The 25,810-nt window shown below is 29.4% G+C and overlaps 1 protein-coding gene across 12 annotated transcripts in view; it reads right to left on the bottom strand.

The window, feature by feature from the left end:
• Positions 1–25,810, bottom strand: part of LOC135127866 (F-actin-monooxygenase Mical) — a 150,079-nt gene that overhangs the window by 25,195 nt on the left and 99,074 nt on the right. For 10 of the 12 annotated variants that reach the window (XR_010280291.1, XM_064054522.1, XM_064054524.1 and 7 more), the window contains exons 7-12: positions 23,045–23,257; positions 22,236–22,472; positions 16,507–16,828; positions 16,302–16,456; positions 9,395–9,897; positions 9,155–9,336 (exon numbers count right to left, since the gene is read on the bottom strand). Coding sequence is in view for 11 of the 12 variants with exons in the window: in XM_064054522.1 (XP_063910592.1) it covers positions 9,155–9,336; positions 9,395–9,897; positions 16,302–16,456; positions 16,507–16,828; positions 22,236–22,472; positions 23,045–23,257 (1,612 nt within the window). In the remaining variant the exon portion in view is untranslated. The remainder of the gene's footprint in view (positions 1–9,154; positions 9,337–9,394; positions 9,898–16,301; positions 16,457–16,506; positions 16,829–22,235; positions 22,473–23,044; positions 23,258–25,810) is intronic. The other 2 variants (XM_064054520.1, XM_064054523.1) reach the window with 2 other exon arrangements.

The following is a 25,810-nucleotide window of genomic DNA, read 5'->3' as shown; positions in this document are numbered from 1 at the left end:
ACCCAAAATCGAAACACGAAGTGAGCCTCTAAAAGCTTGTAAACAACATTTGTATTTGTAAGTTTCAGTTCTGGAAAAGTTAGTATATAACACTACTTACAACTACGATAAATTTACAAACAAAAACGATAACACTGACATGAATTTAGGTTACTAATACATCGAGCTGTTAGTTAAATTATTCAAAATTCTACAAATGAATATTCTTCTTTTTCCTAATCACAATTTTTAGTTGTTTCTAATAACGACAAAAGTGACTTTTTCGTCAGTCAGTGGGCAAATCATGAGAGCCCACGTCATGTGTGACCTCTATGCTGAAGAAAGAAAAAAATTTAAATGTTAGTGTTAAAAGTAGCTGCATTTAGTAGAACTGAGTTTTTCTCATACTAAACACAGATATCATTTTATCTTTTTTAGTTTCAGAGGATCCCCTTCGGATCATTCATCTAATAACGGTAACGTTAGCACAAGTGCGCCCTTTACGATTTTGTGTAAAAATCGGGTTTGTCTTTCACTTGATTATAAGCATAATCGAGTTAATTCATGGATTGGTGATTTTCAACGGAGACTTTTTAACTCAATATGGACCCTTTTTCCTTATGACATGTCAGGTAAATTACAGCCACGTTGACAATAGCAACTTTTTTTTTATTTTACAGGGGCAAGCAGCTGTAATAATACTATTCAACTCCGACAAGAAAACCATACAGATAATGAACGAAACGTTTCTAAAAATGTGGGACTATGAAACCTTTCACCCAAAAATAGCCAAACTGGTTAAACAAAAAGCACGAACGATAATGTTTTTCGTATTCTTGAATGATACTTTGGCTTTAATAGCTCTCGTATTGTATTGGCCAATAACGGGACAAAACGACGACATCTATTACGCAATTAGTCTATTTAACAAGGTACCAATCGAGAAAATTTCGTATTTTTTGAAAATCTCTTACTATTTTACACTTCCTTTCGGAGCTTATTTGGGTATCTCGCTTTGTCACTTTATAGTGTACTTAATAATGCACTGGACGTTTCAAACCTATATTACCAATACACTTTTCGAAAATATTGACACAGAATACAGACACTTTGACGACGTTAACTTAATTCACGACCAAAATTATCAACAAAAAGTCGCGACGAGACTAAAAGTGTGCATTCGTCATCATCAACTTTCTAAAACGTAAAATCAGCGACTGTTGTCACGACTGTCAATATATTGCTGCTTTTAGTGCTATACGAAGGATCAATGACGCTATTTTCGTTCCATTTTTGACTCTATTAATTCTGGGAACAGCATTTATTATTGCTGTATTGTTTGTAATCATTGTGGTAAGTGATCACATTTTCTATAGTCGCAAAAAGTCGTCATACGTTTGTTAGGAACGCGTCGAAGTCGACTTTCTTCGGATTTTCTTCACACTCTTCGCCGCTTCTATAAACGCATCTTTACTTTTTTATTCCGGACAATCATTGGAAGATCAAGTAAGTTAGACATAGGTACATGTTTTGGGTTTAATAATTTTTGCAGAATTTGAAAATTTTTCGAAACGCAACACACTGTCGTTGGACGGCTTGGAATAAAGGAAATAGAAAGTTGTTAGAAATTTTTCTAATCAACTCCATGAGTCCTGCGACATTTGGTAATTCTAGTATTTTTGTGTGCAACTATGCGAACACTCTCAAAGTAAGTTTTTGACGTTCTTTTATCAAATTGATCGATATTTTTTATTGTTAGCTTTACTTACTGATCATTTTCAGATAATACAATTTCTTTTATCGTTATGCACATTTTTCTGGCAAATATCACAACTGAAATATGCCTAAACATATGAGAAAAGTTGTAGTCAAATATTATTATATTGGCAGTCGCCCCCAAGTAGGTGGATACATATATGTTGATAATTCACATTTTCTTGGTTCTACAATCATAACAGCATTTACCCAAAGTCTACGAATTACAAATTTATTTGAAATACACATTTTTTATTTATTTGCCACAACACTTTCGACGAGGTTCCAATTATCACCGAAGTGTGGAACAACTCTTATCGTCTCTGGATTTTCCAGAGCCACATCTTCATCTCCAGCAACCAAAGGTTGACTCTTCTATAACAACTTCGGTTTTTTTAACTTTCATAAACTTTCGTTATGTCGCGAAGCAATTAGGTGCAACACGAGCTCAAGTAGAAACTCTATAGACTCTGCGAAGACATTCAGACACATAAGGAAGAAAATAAATAAGAACACCACTGCGTAAATCGCTTTCATGATTTATGAAACGCGAATTTTTCATTTTGTATCACATTAATTTTTTTGTGGAGATGACAAGAAATTTAGCTTGTCATTCGCGTCATTTATTTTGGACAAATAAAATTTGACGTTATCCCGTGATGATTGTTGTGGTTCAGTGCAACTGAAGAAACAATGAAGGTCAAAATTTAAATTAGTACTTTTATTAACACAAAATGGGACAATTCTTTTTAATGCCATGACAACCACTTCCAAGTCAGTAATGTCGTTTTTAACCATTGATGTCTATTATTAAAGCTATTAAGTCCATCATAAAGTCCATTATTCCGTACAACGCAGTCGCGGCGAGTTCTAACCCGTCCGCTATACTTGCACTAGCAAAAACAATCACACAGTAAGTAGTGAGAATCATCGTAAGAATAACGACTGCTGTCCAGAAGAGAACTATGTAAAAGGCGTGTAAGACAACGAAGATGTTTCTCTGCTGCGGCTGCATGGTCGGGTTTTAACTCATGTACATGTAATTTCCCATTATGAAGATTAAAAATGTCACATAACTTGTCAGTTTTTTGAAAAAATAAAATTAAAAAAATTGGTATGTATTTTGTTAAGTCTTGGATACTAGATCTGTAAATAGGGTCAATTCGACGAATGGCTGATTTATGGTTTGTGGTGCCTCAGACCTTGTAGAATACGAAAATGCATAGTGTTTCCGCGATTTTATTAACTGAAAATTAATACATTGCGATTTTTTGTCTTCTTGGTTTTAGATTTTTCAGTTTTTCAATTTTTCGGTATTTAAAATCTTTGATTTTTGAATTTTTCGGTTTTAAAAATTTTTCTTTTTTCGATTTTTCAATTTTCCGTTGTTTCAGTTTTACAATTTCTTAATTTTTCGCTTTATTGATTTTTTAATAAAAAACTTTTCAGTTTTTAACTTTTCGATCTTGCCCTTCTTCGATTTTCCCAAATTTTCGACTTGTGGACTTTTCAATTTCTCGATCTCTTGATGTTTCGATTGTCGATGATCAAGTTTTTGAATTTTTTGATGTTTAGATGTTTCAGTTTCGCAGTTTTCCGATTTTTCGACTTTTCGACTTTCCGCTTTTTTGATAATCCGATTTTTCATTGTTTGAACTTCCCAATTTTTCGTCGTTTCAGTTTTTTGAATTTTTCAGTTCGTTCGATGTTTCGGTGTCGGGATTTTTCAGTTTTCAGATCTCCAATTTATTTTTTTATTTTTGATTTCTCAATTTTCCGACGTTTCGGTTTTCCGATTTTTCAATTTTCGATTTTTCGAGATTTCCTGATTTTTCAATTTTCAGTTTCTCAATTTCTCGCAAAAAAGTCGGAAAACTGCGAAATTGAAACATCTAAACTTCAAAAAATTCAAAAACTTGATCATAGGGAATCGAAACATCGACAGATCGAGAAATTGAAAAGTCCACGAGTCGAAAAATTGGGAAAATGGAAAAAGGGCAAAATCTAAAAGTTAAAAACTGAAAAGTTTTTTATTAAAAAATCAATAAACCGAAAAATTAAGAAATCCAAAAATAGAGAAATTGAACAACCAAAAAATCTAAAGATCGAAAGCTCGAGAAATCGAGAAATTGAAAAACTAAAAAATCTAAACCTAAGGAGTCAAAAGATCGAGAAATCAAAACATCAAAAAACTGAAAAATCGAAAAACTGAAGAATCGAAATATTAAAAAATCCCGAAACTGATAATATGGAAAAGTTGAAAATTGGAAGAAAAATTAAGAGATCGAGATACTGAATAATCTAAAATTTAAAAATCGAAAAGTAAAGAATTGAGAAATCGAAAAACTGAAACTCAAAATTTTAAAAATCCCAAAACTGATAATATCGAGAAATCGAAAAATCAAAGAAAAATTGAAAAATTCCAAAACTAAAACATCGAGAAATTGAGAAATTTAAAAATGAAAAAAATCAAGAAATTGAAAATCTGAAAACTGAAAAATCCCGACACCGAAATATCGAAAATCGAAAAATTGAGGAATCGAAAAAAACTGAAAAATTCCAAAACACAAACGACAAAAAATCGGATTATCAAAAAAGCGGAAAGTCGAAAAGTCGAAAGCTCGAGAAATTGAAAAACTAAAAAATCTAAAACCAAGGAGTCAAAAGTTCGACAAATCAAAACATCAAAAAACTGAAAAATCGAAAAACTGAAGAATCGAAATATTAAATCCCGAAACTGATAATATGGAAAATTGAAAATTGGAAGAAAAATTGAGAAATCGAGATACTGAATAATCTAAAATTTAAAAATTGCAAAATTAAAATATCCAAAAATTGAAAAATCTAAAATTTAAAAATCGAAAAGTAAAAAATTGAGAAATCGAAAAGTCGAAAAATCGAAAAACTGAAACTCAAAATTTGAAAAATCCCAAAACTGATAATATCGAGAAATCGAAAAATCAAAAACAAACCGAAAAATACCAAAACTGAAACACCAAAATTGAAAAATCTAAATATGAAAAAAATCAAGAAATTGAAGATCTGAAAACTGAACATCCCGACACTGAAATATCTAAAATCGAAAAATTGAGGAATCGAAAAAACTGAAATACTATTCCAAAACTGAAACGACGAAAAATCGGAAAACTGAGGAACTGAAACATCTAAACATCAAAAAATTCAAAAACTTGATCATCGTCAATCGAGACATCAAGGGCCGGTTGCATTAACGCAAATCAAATTTAATCTCTGATTAAGAACAATTGTAACTATGATAATAACAATCGTTACTATGGAGTTAATCAGACATTAAATTTGATTTGCGTTTATGCAACCGGCCCTTGATGTCTCGATTGACGATGATCAAGTTTTTGAATTTTTTGATGTTTAGATGTTTCAGTTCCTCAGTTTTCCGATTTTTCGTCGTTTCAGTTTTGGAATAGTATTTCAGTTTTTTCAGAAATTGAAAAGTCCACAAGTCGAAAAATTAGGAAATGGAAAAATAAGAGAAATTGAACAACCAAAAAATCCAAAGATCGAAAGCTCGAGAAATCGAAAATCTAAAAAATCTAAAATACTTCAAAATCAAAAAATTGATAATCTGGAAAAATTGAAAATTGGACGGAAAATTGAGAAATCGAAAATCTAAAACATCGAGGAAATCGAAAAATCGAAATCTTTAAAAAAAAATCCTTGGAAACTTGAAAACCTGAAAAATCGAAAAATTGAAAAATCGTAAAACTGCAACGTTGGAAAATTTAGAAATCGAAAAATGAATAATTTTAAAAACCGAAAAATTGAAAAACTGAAAAATCTGACACCAAGAAGTCGAAAATCGAAACATCGAGAAATGGAAACACTGAAAACTAAAAAATCGAAAACATAAAAATTCGGAAAATGGAAGAAAAATAGAGAAATCGAAAAACTGAAACATCGGGGAAATCGAAAAATCGAAATCTTAAAAAATCAAAACATTGAAAAATCGTAAAACTGCAACGTTGGAACATTGAGATATCGAAAAATGAATACTTTTAAAAACCGAAAAATTGAAAAACTGAAAAATCTGAAACCAAGAAGTCGAAAATCGAACCATCGAGAAATGGAAACACCGAAAACTAAAAAATCGAAAAACTGAAACATCGAGGAAATCGAAAAATCGAAATCTTAAAAAATCAAAACTTTGAAAGTCAAAAACCAGAAAAATCGTAAAACTGCAATGTTGGAAAATTGAGAAAACGAAAATTGAATGATTTTAAAAACCGAAAAATTGAAAAATCGAAAAATCAAAAATTTTAGAAACTGAAACATCTGAAACCAAGAAGTTGAAAATCGAAAGATCGAGAAATGGAAACACCGAAAACTAAAAAATCGAAAACATAAAAATTCGGAAAATTGAAAAATAGAAATGTCAAAGAACTGAAAAATTGGGAGATCGAAAAGTCTAAAATTTAAGAATAAAAAAATTAGAATATCTAAAACTTCAAAAATCGAAACTTCGAAAAATTAAGGAATCCAAAATTTATACATTGAAAAATCGAAAACGTAACAAATGGAGAGACATCGAAAAATTGAAGAATTAAAATCCTAAAACTGATAATATCGAAAAATTGAAAAATGGAAGAAAAATTGAAAAATCCCAAAACTGAAACATCGGAAAATTGAGAAATTGAAAAATAGGGAACACGAAAAGTCGAAAAACGGAAAATTTAAAAAATCAAAAGATTGAAACATTAAAATATTGTAAAACTGAAACGCCGATCGTTCAATTTATTCTTCGATTTTTCAGATTTTCGTTTTTTTATTTTTTTTTTAATTTCTAATTTTAGATTTTTTGAATTTTCCATTTCTCGACTTCTCGATTTTTCAATGCTAAAATTTTTCGATTTTTCAAGGTTTCGATTCCTCAACTTTTCGGCATTTCTATTTTGGGAATTTTTTCGTTTCTGTATTTTTCAGTTTTTTGATAATTTAATTTTAGATTTTTCGGTGCATCGATTCCTCAAATTTTCGACTTTTCGATGTTTCGGTTTCTCGATTTCGCGTTATTTCGATTTTTCGGCCTTTCGATATTGCAAATTTTCAATTTGCGAAATTTCGAATTTTCAATTTATTTCCTTTTCGATTTTTCAGTTTTTCCATTCTTTAGTTCTTAGTCTTTTCAATTTGCTTTTCGATGTTCAAATTTTGAATTTCTTTACTTTTCGATTTTCAGTTTTTCCGTTCGAGAAATTGAAAAATCGAGAAATCTAAAAATCGAAACATCGAAATCCGGATCATTCGAAAAATCGAAAAATGATAATACAGAAAAAATTTAAAAACTAAAAAATTGAAACATCAAAAACCGAGAAATCGAAGAAATTAACAACAAAAAATTGAAAAATCATAACATATAATTGAAAAATCCTAAAATTCGATCTCCAAAAATTGAACAATCGATAAGTTGAAGAATTAAAAAATCTCAAAATTGAAAAAGAAAAACTGAGATATCGAAAGATATCAAAATCGGGCCGAGACGCTGAAACATCGAAAAATTGAGCAATGGAGAAGTGGGAAAATCAAAATATTCAAAAATCGAAAAATCTAACAGTCAAAAGGTCGAGAAGTCGAAAAATCGAAAAGCCGAAAAATTGGAAAAGTCAAAAATGGAAAAGTGGAAAAAAAAACACAATCGAAAAATCAGTCGATCGAAAAATCGAAAATTTAGAAACACCAAAAACTGGAATATTAAAAAATCGAAAAATTGAAAATTCGAAAATTAAAAAATCCTAGAACTCGAATGTTACAAAATTTTAAAATCAAAGAAAAATTGAACATAAAACTCAAAAATCTCAAAACCGGAAAAATTAAAAAATCGAAAATGCGAAAAGTCGAGACACCGAAACACCGAAAAATTGACCAATCGAGAAATAAGAAATTCAAAATATCGAAAAATCAAAACACCTAATAGTCGAAAAAGCAAGAAGTCGAAAAATCGAGGAATCGAAAAACTGATTGACAGAAAATTAGAAAATTTAAAAACACCAAACACTGGAATTTTTAAAAATCGAGAAATTGAAGAATCGAAAAATTGAAAAATCGTAACACTGAAATACATATCGGAAAATAAAATAATCGAGAAATAAAAAATTGGAAAAATCGAGAAATAAAAAATTGGAAAAATCGAGAAATTTAATAATCGAAAAATTCAAAAATCCCAAACTCAAAAATTGAAAAACGGATCAATCGGTAAATCAAAAATTTGTCGAAAATTGTACATTTTGACTAAAAAGTTACCATGCTTACAATAACTTCAAAACGTCTGCAAGATTTCAAAGTATTTAACTTTGCAATTCTTGACTTAAGCAATAAAATAAATTGATTCAGTCATTAATTTTTTTTGAGACACCCTATATAAGCAAATCTAAAAAATAATCAGACTCATCATGTTTTGCCCATTTAAGACAGGATTTATTGGGCAAAATTTTGAGCTGACGTCATCAATTTTTTGGAGCCGATCAGCAAATATATTTTGATTAAAAATGTATCATGCTTATCATAAGTTTTAAATTTCAGAGCATTCAGTTTTGTAGATTCAAAATTAAATTAAAAAAATCTGGACGTTTCTGTTGAAAACTCAACACGGCGTCATAAACTACATGTGTAGGACTATGTTATTTTATATAATTTAAAACAGATTTACTATGCACAATTTTGAAGTGACGTCATCACATTATTGGTGGGGATGATTAGACAAATTTTGGTTAGCGTTTTACCTTCTACATGATATTCCTAATGTAAATACAAAATTTGACAACAATCGGGCCAGTACTTTCGGAGATTATCTGACTAATAAAAGTCGAGAAAACGTAAAAGTAGAGTCGACCGACGGACTCGATTACAATACTTCCTTCACTTACGCTCGGGAAGTAAAAATAAAGCAAACATTCTAGAATCGATCATTTCTGTACGTTTTTATTGACCTTTGTTAAAACAATAAAAATTTCCAAGAGCAACGCAGGATTGACAGTTCCATGACAACGTCAGTTATGTGCGTCTTTCAAAAGTTCCGAAGATAATTCATTTGGTCTCGTCCAAATAAGAACTCTACTATACTTCCAATGAATGACAGAAATGCGGCCACGGCCACAAACGTAAGCAGAATCATCCCCTTAACTAGAATTTCGGCGATCAAAATCCATACACCGAGCAGCAGAAAAATCACCATGAAGGGGAAAAAAAATATCCACAGCAGAATAGCGCAGATAATAGATAGAACGTGAATGCACTCCTGTTGTCGCTCCATTCCACAATTTGTTAGCTTTTATTGATCACATATTGATTTGTACGTAGTCATAATAAATTGATTTTCAAAAATGATTGTCAAAATGAATATCATGGAAACGTGTTTCTCCAAAGTAACAATAAAATAAGAAAAACTCACCGTCGCTGGTATTCTCATAGTAACTCGACCTATCGGAACTGCTGTAGCCGTCTGAGTCCGAGTCGTCGCGCTTCTTCGAGTAGCGTCGGTTAAATCGCTCCGCCCACTTCAGAGTTCCTTCTTTAGTGGCCGGTTCCTCCAACGCCTCTTCGTACGCGTCCTCATCATCGCTATCAGTGTCGCTGAATTAAAAAAAAAAACACTCATTTCTTTTCTTCTTTATAACAACTTAACCTGTACCTCAAACTCGACGACTCGTCGTCGCTGCTTCCCAACTCCGCCGCCGAAGCGCCGAAGTTCTTGTCCGTCCACTCGTCTTCGTCCATCTGGCTCAGGGACTCCTCGTGGTCGGAAGGATTCACGCCGCTCAGGTTGGCAAACTCGATCCTTTCGGGTGTTTGTACTCTGTCGAGCAGATCGACGCCGGCGATTCCGCTCAGGGGTTTCTTCTCCGGGCTCTTGCCTGGCTGCCGCTGAGACGGTTTGCGCGCGACCTTGGTGGCCCGTACTTCGCCCTGCATGCCGTAGTGGTGGATGCAGAAGAACTTGTGGTCGTAGATTCCGTCCCTGTCGAAAGCGTAGGAGCCGAGGCGAAGCTGGGTGTTGCAGTATTGACATTTGAAGCAGCCGTGGTGGAAGAAGCGGCCCTCGGCGGACAGGCGCTCCATCAGGTAGACGCGTTTGCCGCAGAAGTGGCAGAATTCGGAGGCGTTTTGGCTAGGGAGTATCACAGGGCGGGAGTTCTGCAACGAAATTTGTGTTTGTTATTTTTATTTGGCATTTTCTGTCAAGGGTAAAATAAAAAGTATAGATCGATTTTTTTTTGTTAAAAGTGAAAATAAAAGATGAATTATCCAGAAAATCATCTGTTGTGACGACTGACTGAATTATTTTTTGCAATGTAAACCTAAAATGCAGCTAGAAGTGCGGATTTTGATCGTTGATGGGATAATTTTTCTTTGAGGTTATTCATCCCATATATTCGAGGTAAACGTTGCAGTTTCAATTAAACTGTCTCAACTAACTTTCCAAAATTTCATACTGTGAATAATTCGTCAATTTTGTAAGTATGCTATCAATCGATAAGCATGATTTTAAAAATGAATTGCACAGTCCACTAGAGGAGTTTTTTTCCCATGTGGTATTATTACAAAAAAAATTAGGTCAAGTATTTCCACCAAGGAAATTTCAAAAGTTAAGTCAAGATTTGTAGAACAATTTTTCAACTTTCGGTTTCCCAGTTTTTCGATTTTTCAACTTCCGGATTTTCAAATTTTTCAATTTCCCGATTTTTAAAATTTTCGGATTCTGGATTTTTTATTTTTCAATTTTTTTATTTTTGGCATTTCTAAATTTTTGATTTTTCGATTTCTGAATGAATTGATTTTTTGATTTCCTCATTTATCAACTGTTCCATGTTTCAATTTCTCAATTTATAATAATTGCATTTATTAACGCCAATAAAGCTATTACAGAGTAAAATAAAAAAAAAAAAACTACAATAAACTACAATAAACAGAAACGCACAACTTACATTCTAAAATAAATTCCTAAAATAAATTAATTGCATAGAGAGACGAATTAATGGAGCTTGTCATGGTTTTATGGTCAGCTGGGTGCTTCTTCGAAAAAAAATATTTACCAAAACACCTTCAGGCCAATAACTAGGAGAGAGGAGAGTTTCTTTAAGATCTCTGGGAACTTCAATTTTAAAAGAAGAGTAAACATCGGGTTTCTTGGAAACTAACTTTTCACATAAAACGTACTTGTTCAGAGTACTAAGGTAATCTAAGATATCTCGTTCAGTTGTGGCAGGGACAAGGCGACTTAGATGTATAGAGATAGTAGACTTTTTGAGAACACTTAAGAGTTTTCTGTTGTTTGAAGTGCCGATAATTGGTTTAGTCTTGTTTTGAGTGAGGCCGGTAGAAAAAAAATCGACAGACTTCTTAGGATTAGCCTCTGACTCCTTGACGTTACTTTTGATAACATTTCTTTTTTTCTTGTATACCACTTCTTTGAATTGATTATTACTGACCAAATCTTCGATTGGATGAGAGTTACTTACATCGTTGTTAATATCAATTAGTGAGTTCATTACAGTTTTCTGAAGTTCTTCCAATTCATGAAGATTTTGTTTTGTATTTAGATCATCACTCGTAGTGAGAGATAAACTCAGACCAGCGGCATGTGTCGTTTCCGAAATTTATCTATTTTTTTTACAATTAAAATTCTTCAGTTGATTTTGGGCTATTTTGATTTCCCGATTTTTGGTTTTTCGGCTTTACTATGTTCGATTTCTCAAGCTCTCGACTTTTCCATTTTTTAAACTTTTTGATTTTTGGATTTTTCAAGTTTTCGATTTGTCAGTGTTTCAACATTTCAGTTTACGGTATTTTTCCTTTTTTTTGATATTTCAGATTTTTCAATTTTCTGATACATCGATTGCTCGGTCTTTCGATTTTTTGAAATTTGGATTTCATTATTTCGATTTTTCAATTTTTCAATTTTTCGAGATTTCGATTGTTCAATTTATCTTTTTTTCAAGTGTTTTCAATTTTTCGGTTTTGGGCTAATTCGATTTCTCGATTTTTCCAGTTCTCAATTTGTCGATCCTTTGATGTTTCGATTTTCCAATTTTTCGATTTTAGATTTTTCAATTTATCGATTTCGAAAATTTTGGACATTTCAGTGAGAGAATTTTTCAATATCTTGATTTTTTCGTTTTTCAACTCGTCGATTTTTCAAATTTTACATTTTTCGATTTTTCCATTTCTCGATATTATGATTTTTTCATATTTCGATTTTTCGATTAAAAATATTTTTTTTATAATTCAATTTTCCGATTTTTCGAGTTTCCGATTTTCCAATTTATCGATTTCTTGATATTTAAATTTTTTGATTCTAAATGAATTGATTTTTTGACTTTCTCAATTATCGATTTCTCAAGTTTTCAATTTCTCAATTTATCGATTTTTTCATTCTTTAGTTTTTAATGTTTTGATTTTCGGCTATTTCGATTTCTCGGTTTTTGGTTTTTCGGCTTTTTTTCGACCAAAAAATGATTTTTTTTTAATATTTCGAATTATCAAAATTTCGATTTTACAAACTCTCGGTTTTTCCATTTTTTAAACTTTTCGATTTCTGGATTTTTCAAGTTTTCGATTTCTCAGTTTTTCAACATTTCAGTTTACAGGATTTTTCATTTTTTCGAGATTTTAGATTTTTCGATTTTCTAATGTTTCGGTTCTTCGGTTTTTCGATTTTTCGAATTTTGGATTTCAATTTTTCGGTGTTTTGATTATTCGATTTTTCAATTTTTTAATTTCTCGAGATTTTGATTGTTCAATTTTCCGATTTTTCAAGTGTTTTCAATTTTTCGATTTTGGGCTATTTCAATTTCTCGATTTTTTGATGTTTCGATTACGTGATGTTTGAATTTTTCGATGTTTCGATTTCCCAATTTTTTGACATTTCAGTGTTATATTTTTTTATTTTACATTTTCCGATTTTTCCATGCCTTGATTTTATGATTTTTTAATATTTCGACTTTATTTTTTATTATACTAATTTTTCGATTTCTCACCCTTCGGTTTTTCCATTTTAAAAATTTTTTCTACTTTTCGATCTCTGGATTTTTCAAGTTTTCGATTTCTTAATTTTTCAACATTTCAGTTTTGGGAATTTTTCATATGTTCTATATTTTAGTTTTTCGATTTTTTTATATTTTAAATTTTATGAAGTTTCGATTGTTCCATCATTCGATTTTTCGAATTTCCCATTACAATTTTTCGGTTTTTCAGTTGTTTTTTAAATTTTTGATTTTTCAGTTATTCGATTTTTCAATTTTTCAAAATTTCTAATTTTCGATTCATCGAGATTTCGATTTATCGATTTTTTTTATATTTAACATTTTTCAATTTTTAATTTTTCGATTTTGGGCTATTCGATTTCTCGATTTTTCGCCTTCTCAATTTGTCGATCTTTTCAGTGTTAGAAGTTTTGAATATCTTGATTACATTTTTCGATTTTTCTATTTCTCGATTTTACAATTTTCTTGATATTTCGATTTCCCTATTAAAAATAATTTTTTTAATACTTCAATTTTCCGATTTTTTGAGATTCCAATTTTTCAATTTATCGATTTTTGCCCATTTCGATTTCTTGATGTTTCAATTTCTCGATTGTTCAATTTTTTAATTTTTGGCGTTTCTAAATTTTCCACTTTTCGATTTCTAAATGAAATGATTTCTTGACTTCCTGATTTATCGAACTTCAATATTTCAATTTCTCAATTTATCGATTTTTTCACACTTAAAATTCTTCAGTTTTTAATATTTTGACTTTTGGGCTATTTCGAATTCTCGGTTTTTGATTTTTCGGCTTTGCCATTTTTCGATTTCTCGACTGAAAAATTATTTTTATATGTATCAAATTATTAAGTTTTGCATTTCTCAACCTCTCAGTTTTTCCATTTTTAAAATTTTTCGACTTTTCGATGTCTGGATTTTTTAAGTTTTCGATTTTTAAAATATTTACTTTTTACGATTTTAACACTTTTGGACTTTTGTGTTTTGATTTCACGACTTCCCTATTAAAAATAATTTTTCGACTTTTCCTTCTCTAGATTTTTCAATTTCTAAATTTTTTTAACATTTAAATTTTGGGAATTATTTATATTTTCGGTATTTTAGTTTTTCGATTTTTTATTTTATATTTTAGATTTTTTGAAGTTTCGATTATTCAAACTTTTTCAGCTTTTAGATTTAAAAATTTTTTGATTTTTCAATTTTTAAAATTTTCTAATTTTCGATTAATCGAGATTTCGATTTATCGATTTTTCAATATCTTATTTTCTCAGTTTTTCAAATCTTCGTTTCTTTAAATTTTACATTTTTCGATTTTACGATTTTTTGATATTTCGATTTCCCCATTAAAATTTATTTTTTTATACTTCAATTTTCCGCTTTTTCGAGTTTCCAATTTTTCAATTCATCGTTTTTTTACATTTAAAATTCTCCTATTTTTCATTTTTTCAATTTTTGCCCATTTCGATTTCTTGATGTTTCAATTGTTCAATTTTTTTAATTATTGGCGTTTCTAAATTTCCGATTTTTCATTTCTAAATGAATTGACTTTTTGACTTCTTCATTTATCGATTTCTCAAGTTTTCAATGTTTCAAAGTTTCAATTTATCGTTTCTTCACACTTAAAATTCTTCAGTTTTGATTTTGGGCTATTTCATTGCCTAGGTTTTTGATTTTTCGGCTTCTCGACTAAAAAATTATTATATATTTTTTTAATTTCAAATTATCAAATTTTTGATTTCTCAACTCCTCGGTTTTTCAATGTTTAAAATTTTTCGACTCTTCAAGATTTCGATTCCTCAGTTTTTCAACTTTCCAGTTTTGGGTATTTTTCATGTTTCGATATTTTAGATTTTTTGATTTTCGCATATTTTGGTGTTTTGATTTTTATTTTTTTTTATTTTTTGTTTTTTCAGTTTTTCAATTCTTCAATTTTTCGATTTAGAAAATTTTTGATTTTTCGATTTTGGGTTATTTAAATTTCTCGACTTTTTGACTTCTGGACTTTTCGATTTTCCAATTTTTGAATGTGTCGATTTCCCAATTTTTTGACATTTCAGTGTGAATTCTTTTAATTTTTCATGTCTTCATTTTAGGATTTTAATGTTTCGACTTCTCCATTAAAAAATAATTTTTAATATTCTAAATTTTCGATTCCACGACCTCTCTGTTTTTTTATTTCAAAAATTTTTCGACTTTTCGATCTCTGGATTTTTCAAGTTTTCGATTTCTCAATTTTTCAACATTTCAATAATTTTAGGAATTTTTTACATCTTCGATATTTTAGTTTTTCGATTTTTTATACATATTTGAAATTTTTTCGATTGTTCGATCTTTTGATTTCTGAATTTCGTGTTTCAATTTTGCAAAGTTTCTAATTTTTGATTAATCGAGATTTCGATTTTTTTTTCATATTTAAAATTTTGCAATTTTTAATTTTTCGATTTTGGGTTATTTGCAATTTCTCAATTTTTCGACTTCTCAACTTGTCGATCTTTTGATGTTTCGATTTTTCCGCTTTGCGATTTCCCAATTTTTCGACATTTCAGTGTTAGAATTTTTCAATACCTTGATTTTTCAGTTTTTCAACTCTTCGATTCTTTAAACTTTTTTCGATTTTTCCATTTCTCGATTTTACGATTTTCTTGATATTTCCCGATTAACCTTTTTTTTTTATATTTGAAGTTTCCGATTTTTCGAATTCACAATTTTTCAACTTATGGAATTTTGGGCCATTTCGATTTCTTCATGTTTCAATTTTTAGATCTTCCATATTTTCGCTGTTTTGATTTTTCAGTTTTTTGATTTTAGAAATTCTACATTTTTCGATTTTTTGATTTTTCGTTTTCTCCATCTCTCAGTTTTTAAATTTTTTTTGACTTTTTCAGTTTCTCGAGTTTTTCAAGTTTTGAGAATTTTTCAAATTTTTGATATTTCAAATTTTAGATTTTTCGATTTTTCAGACTAGTTTTCCATGAGATTAGTTTTCTAAAATATCTTGTAAAACGTGTCATTTTTTGATTTTTTTCCACTTTAAAATAAAAATTGCGGTTTTTTAAATTTTGGGGAATTTTGTTGTGGTTGGTACAGCAAATGGCAGATTTTAACATTTTACATTTAAAATTTCACGATAATAAATTATTATTAATAATGTGCGAAGCGGAAAACAACTTTATACCCCCCTAAATACGGAAAAGTAGCACCCAAAATTTATTATCGAATAAATATTGTTCTGTGTACGAAAAACAATTTTCATTGTTTTGTCGGTTATTTCATTAGTTATTTGGCAGTGACATTTGTAACGAAATTACTACCAATCTTGAAAACATAGATTACACCAGTTCTATCACGAAATTCATATAAGTTATTTGTGTTGGCAATTCTGAATTAATGGTAACAATGCTAATATGTCACTGCGAAGTGCTTAACCTAAAATTCTAATAGGTCAAATTTCAAATTGTACTTGATATTCTGTCAGTAGTACCAACTTGCACACAAAAAGCATGACCCACTAGATATCAAGTATTAATGAAAACCCTGTTTAAAACCTGTATACTTACGCTTTTCTGGATGGGCTTAAGCTCAGGCTCTGGAGCTTTACTTGTAAGTTTCTCCGTAATGGAAGCTACTTTATTTTGTCCTAATTCTCTACTATTGCCTTCTTTCAATTTGAGATCTAAATGCTTAATACTCTTGTCTATATCTGCAAACTTGGCTGCAATGAAAACGTTTACAAACATGAAACCACCAATAACGAAAACTTACTACCTTCGGCGCTATCTTGTCTGTCCAAATGCTGCTTTTCCATCTTCGTCTGCCGCGCCTTAAACTGCTCCTTGCTCCATTTTGGCACCTTCTCTTTATCCTTACCGGCAGGTTTTCCTAACTTGTTTTCGCGAATTTTCTTCTCGATTTCTTTAATATTCCAGTCTGAAGTCTCTATTTTGCCTATTGCACGTAAGAGATCTCTTGGTTTCTTCTCAGCAGGCTGAGGATCCCTCCACTTATCTTCAAGATTTTTAATTCTAGCAGCAAAATCTTCATCGGCGTTGCCACGAGTCTGATTGGGTAGTTTGTTCTCATAGTCCTACACAAAAACACAAAAGAGGTTTTTAGAAGTATGTCAAAAATAAAAACAGTCACGGATGCTGTGTATGATGTTGGTATAACCATGTTAGGTTCATGCATTTTTTCAAACATGAGTGATAAAGTAGTTTTTGATTCTCCTATTGTCTAATAAAACTTTATTAGTGTTGTAGCTTTCGATTCTTTGAAGCACAAAATAGTTATAGCTAAAAGCTACTGTACTTACTTTATAAATATAATCAAAAAGTTAATGTCAAATACAAGTCGAATCAACTTCAAAACAACATCACCTGCTGAAATTTTCAAAAACTTGTTGAAAAAATTGGTCGAAGGTTATTTTGACAGAACTTCCCTCGTCTCTGAAGTGTAGTCCAACAAATCCCGCTTCGTTAAAAAATTATATATTTTTTGGGATTTTTGTTTTTTGATGGATAACCAGTAAAAATCAGTGGGGTTAATAACGCTCCCGTAGCCCCTGCACCGCGGGGGCGCAAATTCTAAGTACAAGTACAGACAATATGAAATATATTTAAAATAGAGGACCAAAGGGAAAAATGCTTTTCAAACTACAGAAAAATCGAATCCAAAAATTGAAACATCCGAATATGGATAAATCGAGAAATCAAAACATTTTAAAAATCGAAAAATTGAAAAATTTTTTGCAAAATGAAAAAACCGAGAGGACCAGAATTCGAAGAATTGAATTATTACAATTTTTTCATCGGGAAATCCAGTAAAAAAATAGTAAAAACGAAAAATGAAAAAAATAGAAAAATTGAAGAGTCGAAAAACTGAAAATTCAAAAAATTGAAAAATCCGATCACTGAAATGTTGAAAAATTGGGAAATCGAAAAATTGAAAAATCGAAACACTGAAAAATTAACATCGAGAAATCGAAAATTTAAAAAATCGAATGATAAAAATATTGGAAAGTTGAAAAATTTCCAAAATTGACATGTAAAAGCGCAAAATGAAAAAACTGAAAAATAGAAAAACTCGAGTCGAGGGGGTGAAAAATCAAGATACTGCAAATTCGAACATTGAAATGTTGATAAATGGAGAAATTAAAAAATTGAAAAATTACCATCGAGAAATCGAAATGGCCCAAAATGGAAAAATTAAAAATTGAAAAATTTTAAAAATAAAAAAATTCAAAATTTGAACACTGGGAAAATTGACCCGTCGAGAAATCGAAAAACGGAAAAATTGAAGCATCGAAAGATTTATAAACCGAAAATGAAAAAATCGAAGTTACGTTTTAAAAATTGAAAAGCTGAAAAACTGAAACATCGAAAAATTTATAAACCGAAAATGGAAAAATGGAAGTCAAAAATTTAAAAAATCGAAAAACTGTAAATCCAAAATTGAAATTTTGAAAAACTGAGAAATAGAAACTATAAAAAAATTGGGAAATCGAAAAGTTGAAAATTTTTTTAAATGAAAATGAAAAAATCGAAGTCAAAAATAAAAAAAAAAATTGAAATGAAAAACTGAAAAATCGAAAGATCAAGCATCAAAACAATCCAAAAATCTAGAATTTAAAAAAATCGAAAAACTGTCACATTTCTAAAATTAAAATTTTGAAAAACTGAGAAACAGAAAACGTAGAATTAAAATTCGAGAAATTGAAAAATCCCAGTAGTGAAATGTCGAAAAATTGGAAAATCGAGAAATCGACATCGAAATCAAAAAATTTTTAAAATGGAAACTTTTTTTTTTTAATTTTTTAATCGAGACATCGAAACATCAAGAAATCGTAAAACGAATAATGGAAAAATGGGAAAATTCGAGTCGAGAAAGTAAAAAATCAAGACATTCAAAATTGAAAAATTGAAAAGTTGAAAAATGGGGAAATCAAAAAATTGAAACATTGATAAATTAACATGAATAGATCGAGATATCGAAATGTCCCAAAATGGAAAAATTAAAAAACTTTAAGAACTTTAAAAGCAAAAAAATTCAAAACTCGAAAACTGGGAAAAGTTGACTCGTCGAGAGAAAAAGTGAAAAAATTAAACATCGAAAGATTTATAAACGAAGATGAAAAACTGAAAGAACGAAAAATGGAAGTGAAACATTTTAAAAATCGAGAAATTGAAGAATTGAAAAACTCGAACAATCGAAGCATCAAAAAAATCTAAAATCTCGAATTTAAAAAATTGAAAAACTGTAAAATTATCAAGATTGAAATTTTGAAAAACTGAGAAATAAGAAATTTAAAAAAAGCCAGATATCGAAAAGTCGCAAAAAACTCAAAAATCTAAAAATGCAAAATTCAAAAATCGAGAAATTCAAAAATCCCAACAGTGACATGTTGAAAATTTGGGAAATTGAAAAATCGAAACATTTAAAAATTGGAAATTCGAAATATCAAAAAATCGAGAAATCAAAAAGTGACAAATTTTTGAAACGGAAAAACCGAGAAGTCGAGAAATCGAAAATTCGAAAAATTGAAATATTAAAATTTTTTAAATTGTTTAATGGGGAAATCAAAACATCAAAAAATCATAAAAACGAAAAATGGAAAAATACAAAAATTGAAGAGACGAAGAAGTGAAAAATCAAGACATTGAAAATCCGAAATTGAAATTGAAATGATGAAAAATGGGGAAATAAAAAAAAAATGGAAACATTGAAAAATTTCAAAATTAAAAAAAACAAAAACAAATTGAAAAATGGGAAAACTGACCCATCGAAAAATCGAAATCTCCGTATGTCGAGAAATCGAAAAGCTGAATTACTGAAACATCGAAGAATTTATAAACCGAAAATGAAAAAATCGAAGTCAAAAATTTAAAAAATCGGAAAATTGAAGAATTGAAAAATGGAAAAGTCTCGAATTTAAAAATCGGAAAAACGTTAATATTACCAAAATTGAAATTTTGAAAAACAGAAATAAAACATTTTAAAAATGCAGAAATCGAAAAGCCGAAAACTGAAAAATCGAAAAATGTTAAATTAAAAAAAATCGTGAAATTGAAAAATCCCAACAGTGAAATGTTGAAAAATTGGGAAATCGAAAAATCGAAACATTGAAAAATTGCAAATTCGAAAAATCAAAAAATCGAGCAATCGAAAAGTCAAGAGTTGAAAAAGCGGGAAATCGAAGTAGCACAAAACAATTGAAAACGAGGAAAATTGACTGAACTATCGAAAAATACAAAATTTTAAAATTCAATAATTGAAATTCGAAAAGTTGAATATTCGAAAAATGGAATACCGAAACACCAAAAAAAAATCGAAAAATCTTCAATTTAAACAATTGAAAAATTGAAAAATTCCCAAAAATTAAATCTTGAAAAATCGTAGAAATGAAAACTCGAAACATTTTTTAAAGGGAAAAACCGAAAGTTCGAGAACTCCAAAATTCCAAAAACTAGAATATTAATTTTTTAAATTTTTTAATCAGGAAATCGAAACTTCAAAAAATTGTAAAAACGAAAAATGGAAAAACAGTAAAATTGAAGAGACGAAAAAGTGAAAAATCAAAACAAGAAAATCCGAACATTAAAATGTTGAAAAATGGGGAGATCAAAAAATTGAAAAATCGAAACACGGAAAAATTAACATCGAGAAATCGAAACATCAAAGGTCGAGAAATCGAAATGCGCCAAAAACTTCGAAAAATTGAAAAATTTTAGAAGTGCAAAACAGAAAAATGGAAAAAACGAAGGCAAAAATAAAAAAAATTGAAGAATTGAAAAACTGAAAAATCGAAAAATCGGACAATCAAAGCAACAAAAAAATCCAAAAATTTAGAATTAAAAATATCGAAAAACTATAAAGTTCCTAAAATAAAAATTTTGAAAAACTGGAAAATCGAAAAATGTAAAATAAAAAAAATCGAGAAACTGAAAAACCGCAGTAGTGAAATGTCGAAAAATTGGGAAATTGAAAACTTGAAAATCGAGAAATCGGAAAGTCAAAAAATTTTTAAAATGGAAAAACCAGGAGGTCGAAGTCGAAAAATTGAAACGTTTTTTTTTTTAATCGAAAAATAGAAACATTAAAAAATCGTAGAAACCAAAAATGAAAAAATAGAAAAATTCGAGAAGGTGAAAAATAAAAAAACAAGCAAATCAAAAAATGAAAAATCAAAATTTTAAAATTGAATAATTGAACTCCGAAAAGTTGAATATTCGAAAAATCGAATATGTACCGAAATATCAAAACAATCCAAAAATTAAATCGTGAAAAATTGAGAAATCAAAAATCGAAATTTTTTTAAATTAAGGCGAGACACCGAAAATTCGAGAAATTGAAACATTAGAAAAAATTTTTTAATAGACAAATCGAAAATATATATTTAAGAAATCGAAAAAAAAAACGATAAATCGATAAATTGAAGAATCGAAAAACTTAAAAATCAAGAAATCGAAAAATTTCAAAACAGAAATATCGACCATAAAAAAATCGAAACATCAAAAGATCAAGAATCGAAAAATCTAAACATCGAAATCTTGATAAATCGAGCAATTTAAAATTAAAAATTTTAAAAATCCAAAAATTGAAAAACCGAAAAATCTAACATCGAGAAATCGAAAAATCGAAGAATTAAAAAATTGAAAAATCGAAAAATTGAGAAATCCAAAATTCGAAAAATCAAAAATCGATTAATGGAGAAATTGGGAAATCGAAATTGAAAATTTAAAGACGCAAAAAACTGCAAAATTCCATCGTTAATTGGAATATCGGAAAATTCAGACATCGAAAAATAAAGAAATCGAGAAATCGAAAATGTGAAAAATCAAGAAATTTAAAAATTCAAAAAACTCAAATATCAGAAAATTGAAAATCGGGAAATTGAAAAACTGTTCGGATTATCGATTTCCCATGTTTCCGATAACCTTAAAACGTTTGATTCGTTATATCAATTTTGATTTTTTTCCGAAAATCTGGATGCCTAGGGTAAAAATACGGATTCATAAAGCACAAGTTAAAGAGTAAAGAGGAGTACGTTATTTTATAAAATTTAAATAACATTTACCCCTCTAAAATTGGAAAATAACGTCACTCCATTGTTGGTAGGGATGTTTACACAAATTTTGGTTAGCGTTTTATCATCTACATGATAATCTTAACATGCAGACAGACAGATTGGCAGACGGAACCAAGAGACTTATTTAATCGTACTCTAGAGGTCATGAAACGTCGAGAAAACACGAAAATTGTCAGTCGCCCAATGGCCTCGATTAAAATACTTCCTTAGCTTAAGCTCGGGAAGCAAAAATCACTGTATGCAGAAGCGACTTAAGTCCCCCCTACATTAAAATAAAGCCACATTTTGTTACTAAGTCCCCCAGCAGGTGACGACAATAAGCTCAATTTCATTCTGCTACCCTCAAACATTTGTTAGTACCACGAAACACAAAAGCAAACAACACTCTTTAGCAAACAACACTTCTTACGGGTACGTAAGTGAACTTTTTCTCTAAATCTTTGACTCTGTCTTCAAAATTGGGAGCAGTTTGTCTATAGACAAAAAGTGAATAGTCTTCAAAAGGCAAATCGGATTTAGCATTCGCTTGCAGCATCTGCATGCTCTTTACGAATTGTTCAGTTTGCAATCTTCTTTGCTGCCTTCTCTTGTTTTGTCTCTCTGTTCTATTCGCGGCTATTTCTTCTAGAATTTTCTGCCGTTCCTCCTTCGAAACGGAATTAAATGTCAAAATGTGGTGACACGATTCATTTACCATGCGCATCCACTTTGCTAGTTGACGGATTTAGGAGAGCATGAAATTCTCAAGCTTCATGGTCTCCTTTCGTCCGAAGTACAATTAGAAAAAGCCATTAACAGTAGGGTCCTTACTATGTTATTTAAATAAAACAAAAAGGTACGATACAGTTTACTTAAAAATAATTGCTTGTGAGTTCAGGGGGAGTCTGTTTGGAATTTAGGAGTAAGTCCAGGACGACAAGGACAAACCCCACGAGGGTGCTTTCAAGGAAGGCGTTCAGGAAGTTGCGAAAAATCTGAAAAGGAGGACATTTAGTGCGTTAAGTAGGAGTGATGGAAACATAAAAAAATTAATAAAACATACTGATGTATTGGAACACAAAACTAATCTATACATGTCAAAATAAGTTAGTAAAGGATAAATTATTAACATGCAAAGAAAATAATGGACAGGATCGACATCAAGATGATGTAGAAAGTTGAGCTTAAATTGTGGCACAGTATGTCGGTCCACAAACTAGCTAACAAAATTGTACTCACAACACTAGCACCGATTTTTTCGAGAGTCCTTCGCTTCCTCGTTTTCCTCTCGAGGCTCTGTCTGTTGACGGAGATGGGCTCCGCGTGCCTTTTGTGCCTGCTTGAAGGTCTAGGAACCGAAGGTTGATAAGATGGAGGTTGCGGCTGTTGCTGAAGCGGAGTGACTTTAACAGATTTGAAAGAGATTTCGCTCTTCTTCGTCTCGGGTAACTCCTGTAATAATCCCAAAAAAATTAGTACGGATAAATAAAACAAATACCGCTGAAATAAAGGGCAGCTTAAGGAGGAAGCACTTCATGCCCACCTCCCACGAACTCTGAACGAACTTTCCTCGACCCTGAAGTACAGCCCAACAAATTCCGCTTCTTTGAAAAATTATACAACATTTTTTACATTTTTGTTTTCTGATAACCTCTATAAAGTAAAAACTAGTGGCATAAATAACACTCCCGCAGCTTTTTTGACCTGGATTTTTCAATTTTTCGATCTTTATTTATCATTATTTTAATCTTTCGTTGCTACAATTTTTCGATTTGCAATTTTTCAATTTTTTATTTTTTTCTGTTTCTTCAATTTAACGATATGTAATTCTTCAAGTTTTTATGTTTAAATTTTTCAGTTTTTCGATTTACCAACTTTCGAATGTTTGAATTTTTAATTTTTCATTTTTTTATGTTTCAATTTTTCATTTCGTCAATTTTTTATTTTGTTAATTCTTCGATTTTTCCTTTCTTCAATTTTTCGATTTGTAATTTTTCTATTTTTTTGTTTCCTCAGTTTTCTGATTTTCCAACTTTTGGATGTTTCAATTTTTTAATTTTTCAATTTTTCATTTCTTCAATTTTTCGATTTGCATTTTTTTGTTTCGGTTATGTTTTGTGTCTCGGCAATTTCACGAGTTTTCAATTTTTAATTTTTCAATATTTTGATTTGTCATTTTTTTTGTTACTTATTCAATTTTACGATATGCATTTCTTTGAGTTTTCTATTTAAAATTTTTCTGTTTTCCGATTTTCCAACTTTTGGATGTTCCAATTTTTTGTTTTCCAATTTCAAATTACCTCAATTTTTCGATTTGCAATTTTTTTGTTTCGGTTTTTATTTATTTTGTCTCGGTTTTCAATTTTTCAGTTCTTCAGCTTTTCGTAGTTCAATTTTTTATTTTCTTTACAATTTTTCGATTTTTCCTTTTTTCAATTTTTCAAATTGCATTTTCTCAATGTTTTATTTTTTTTTGTTTCCTGTTTTCTGATTTTCCAACTTTTGGATGTTTCAATTTTTTATTTCATAAATTTTTCGATTTTCATTTTTTTGTTTCGGTTTTATGTTTAAGGCTCCTTTCTTAAATTTTTAGATTTGCGATTTTTCATTTTTTCCTTCAGTTTTCCGATTTTCCAACTTTCAATTTTTCAATATTTCGATTTTTCAATTTTTCATTTCCTCAATTTTTCGATTTGCAATTTTTCAAATTACTATTTTTTTTGTTTCCTCAGTTTTCTGTTTTTTTTATGTTCAGGTTTTAAATTTTTCGTTTCTCCAATTTCAACTTTTTCAATTTTTCATTATTTTTTGTTCCTTCAATTCCTGCAAGAAATGCATATCTTCTTCCAATTTTCGTTTTAAAATTTTTCTGTTTTCCGATTTTCCAACTTTTGGATATTTCAATTTTTCATTTCTTCAATTTTTCGCTTAAATTTTTTATTTTTTTGTTCTTACAAAAAAATTTTCGATTTTTCCTTTCTTCAATTTTTCAAATTGCATTTTTTAATGTTTTATTTTTTTTGTTCCTCAGTTTTCTGATTTTCCAACTTTTGGATGTTTCAATTTTTTGATTTTTCAATTTTTCGATTTGCATTTTTTTTGTTTCGGTTTTTATGTTTTATGTCTAAGTTTCCAATTTTTCGATTTTTCCTTTCTTAAATTTTTCGATTTGCAATTTTTCATTTTTTTCCCTCAGTTTTCTGATTTTCCAACTTTTGGATGTTTCAATTTTTAAATTTTGCAATTTCACGAATTTTTCAATATTTCGATTTTTTCATTTTTTTTTTGTTTCCAATTTCGACTTCTTCAATTTTTCATTTTTTTTTGTTTCCAATTTCGACTTCTTCAATTTTTCATTTTAAAATTTTTCAGTTGTCCGATTTTACAACTTTTGGGTGTTTCAATTTTTCGTTACTTCAATTTTTCGATTTGCATTTTTTTTTTGTTACGGTGTTTATTTTTTTTTATTGTCTTGGTTTTCAATTTTTCGATTTTTGAATTTTTCATTTCTACAATTTTTCGTTTCAGTTTTTTATTTTCTTTGTTTTTACAATTTGTCGATTTTTCCTTTTTAAATTTTGTGATTTGCAATTTTTCATATTTTTATTTTTCAATTTTTCATTTCCTAAATTTTTCGATTTGCAATTTTTCAATTTTTTATTTTTTTCCCTTAGTTTTCTGAGTTTTTTAGTGTTGAGGTTTTATAATTTTTCGTTTTTCCAATTTCGACTTTTTCAATTTTTTGATTTTCAATTTTTCATTACTTCAATTTTTTGATTTGCAATTTTTTTGTTTGGGTTTTTATTTATTTTGTCTTGGTTTTCAAATTTTCATTTCCTCAATTTTTCCTGTAGCTTTTTTATTTTCTTTATTTTACAATTTTTCGATATGCATTTCTTCGAGTTTTCATTAAAAAATTTTTCAGTTGTCGGATTTTTTAACTTATGGATGTTTCAATTTTTCGTTTCAGTGTTTTATTTTCTTTGTTTTTACAATTTATCGATT

This window comes from Zophobas morio, unplaced genomic scaffold, assembly GCF_036711695.1.
Source record: "Zophobas morio isolate AGI-343-1 ecotype UQ-CSIRO unplaced genomic scaffold, CSIRO_AGI_Zmor_V1 ptg000012l, whole genome shotgun sequence".
NCBI lineage: Eukaryota > Metazoa > Arthropoda > Insecta > Coleoptera > Tenebrionidae > Zophobas > Zophobas morio.
The sequence above is the reverse complement of the archived record's forward strand: the minus strand, read 5'-3'. Positions and strand labels throughout refer to the sequence as shown.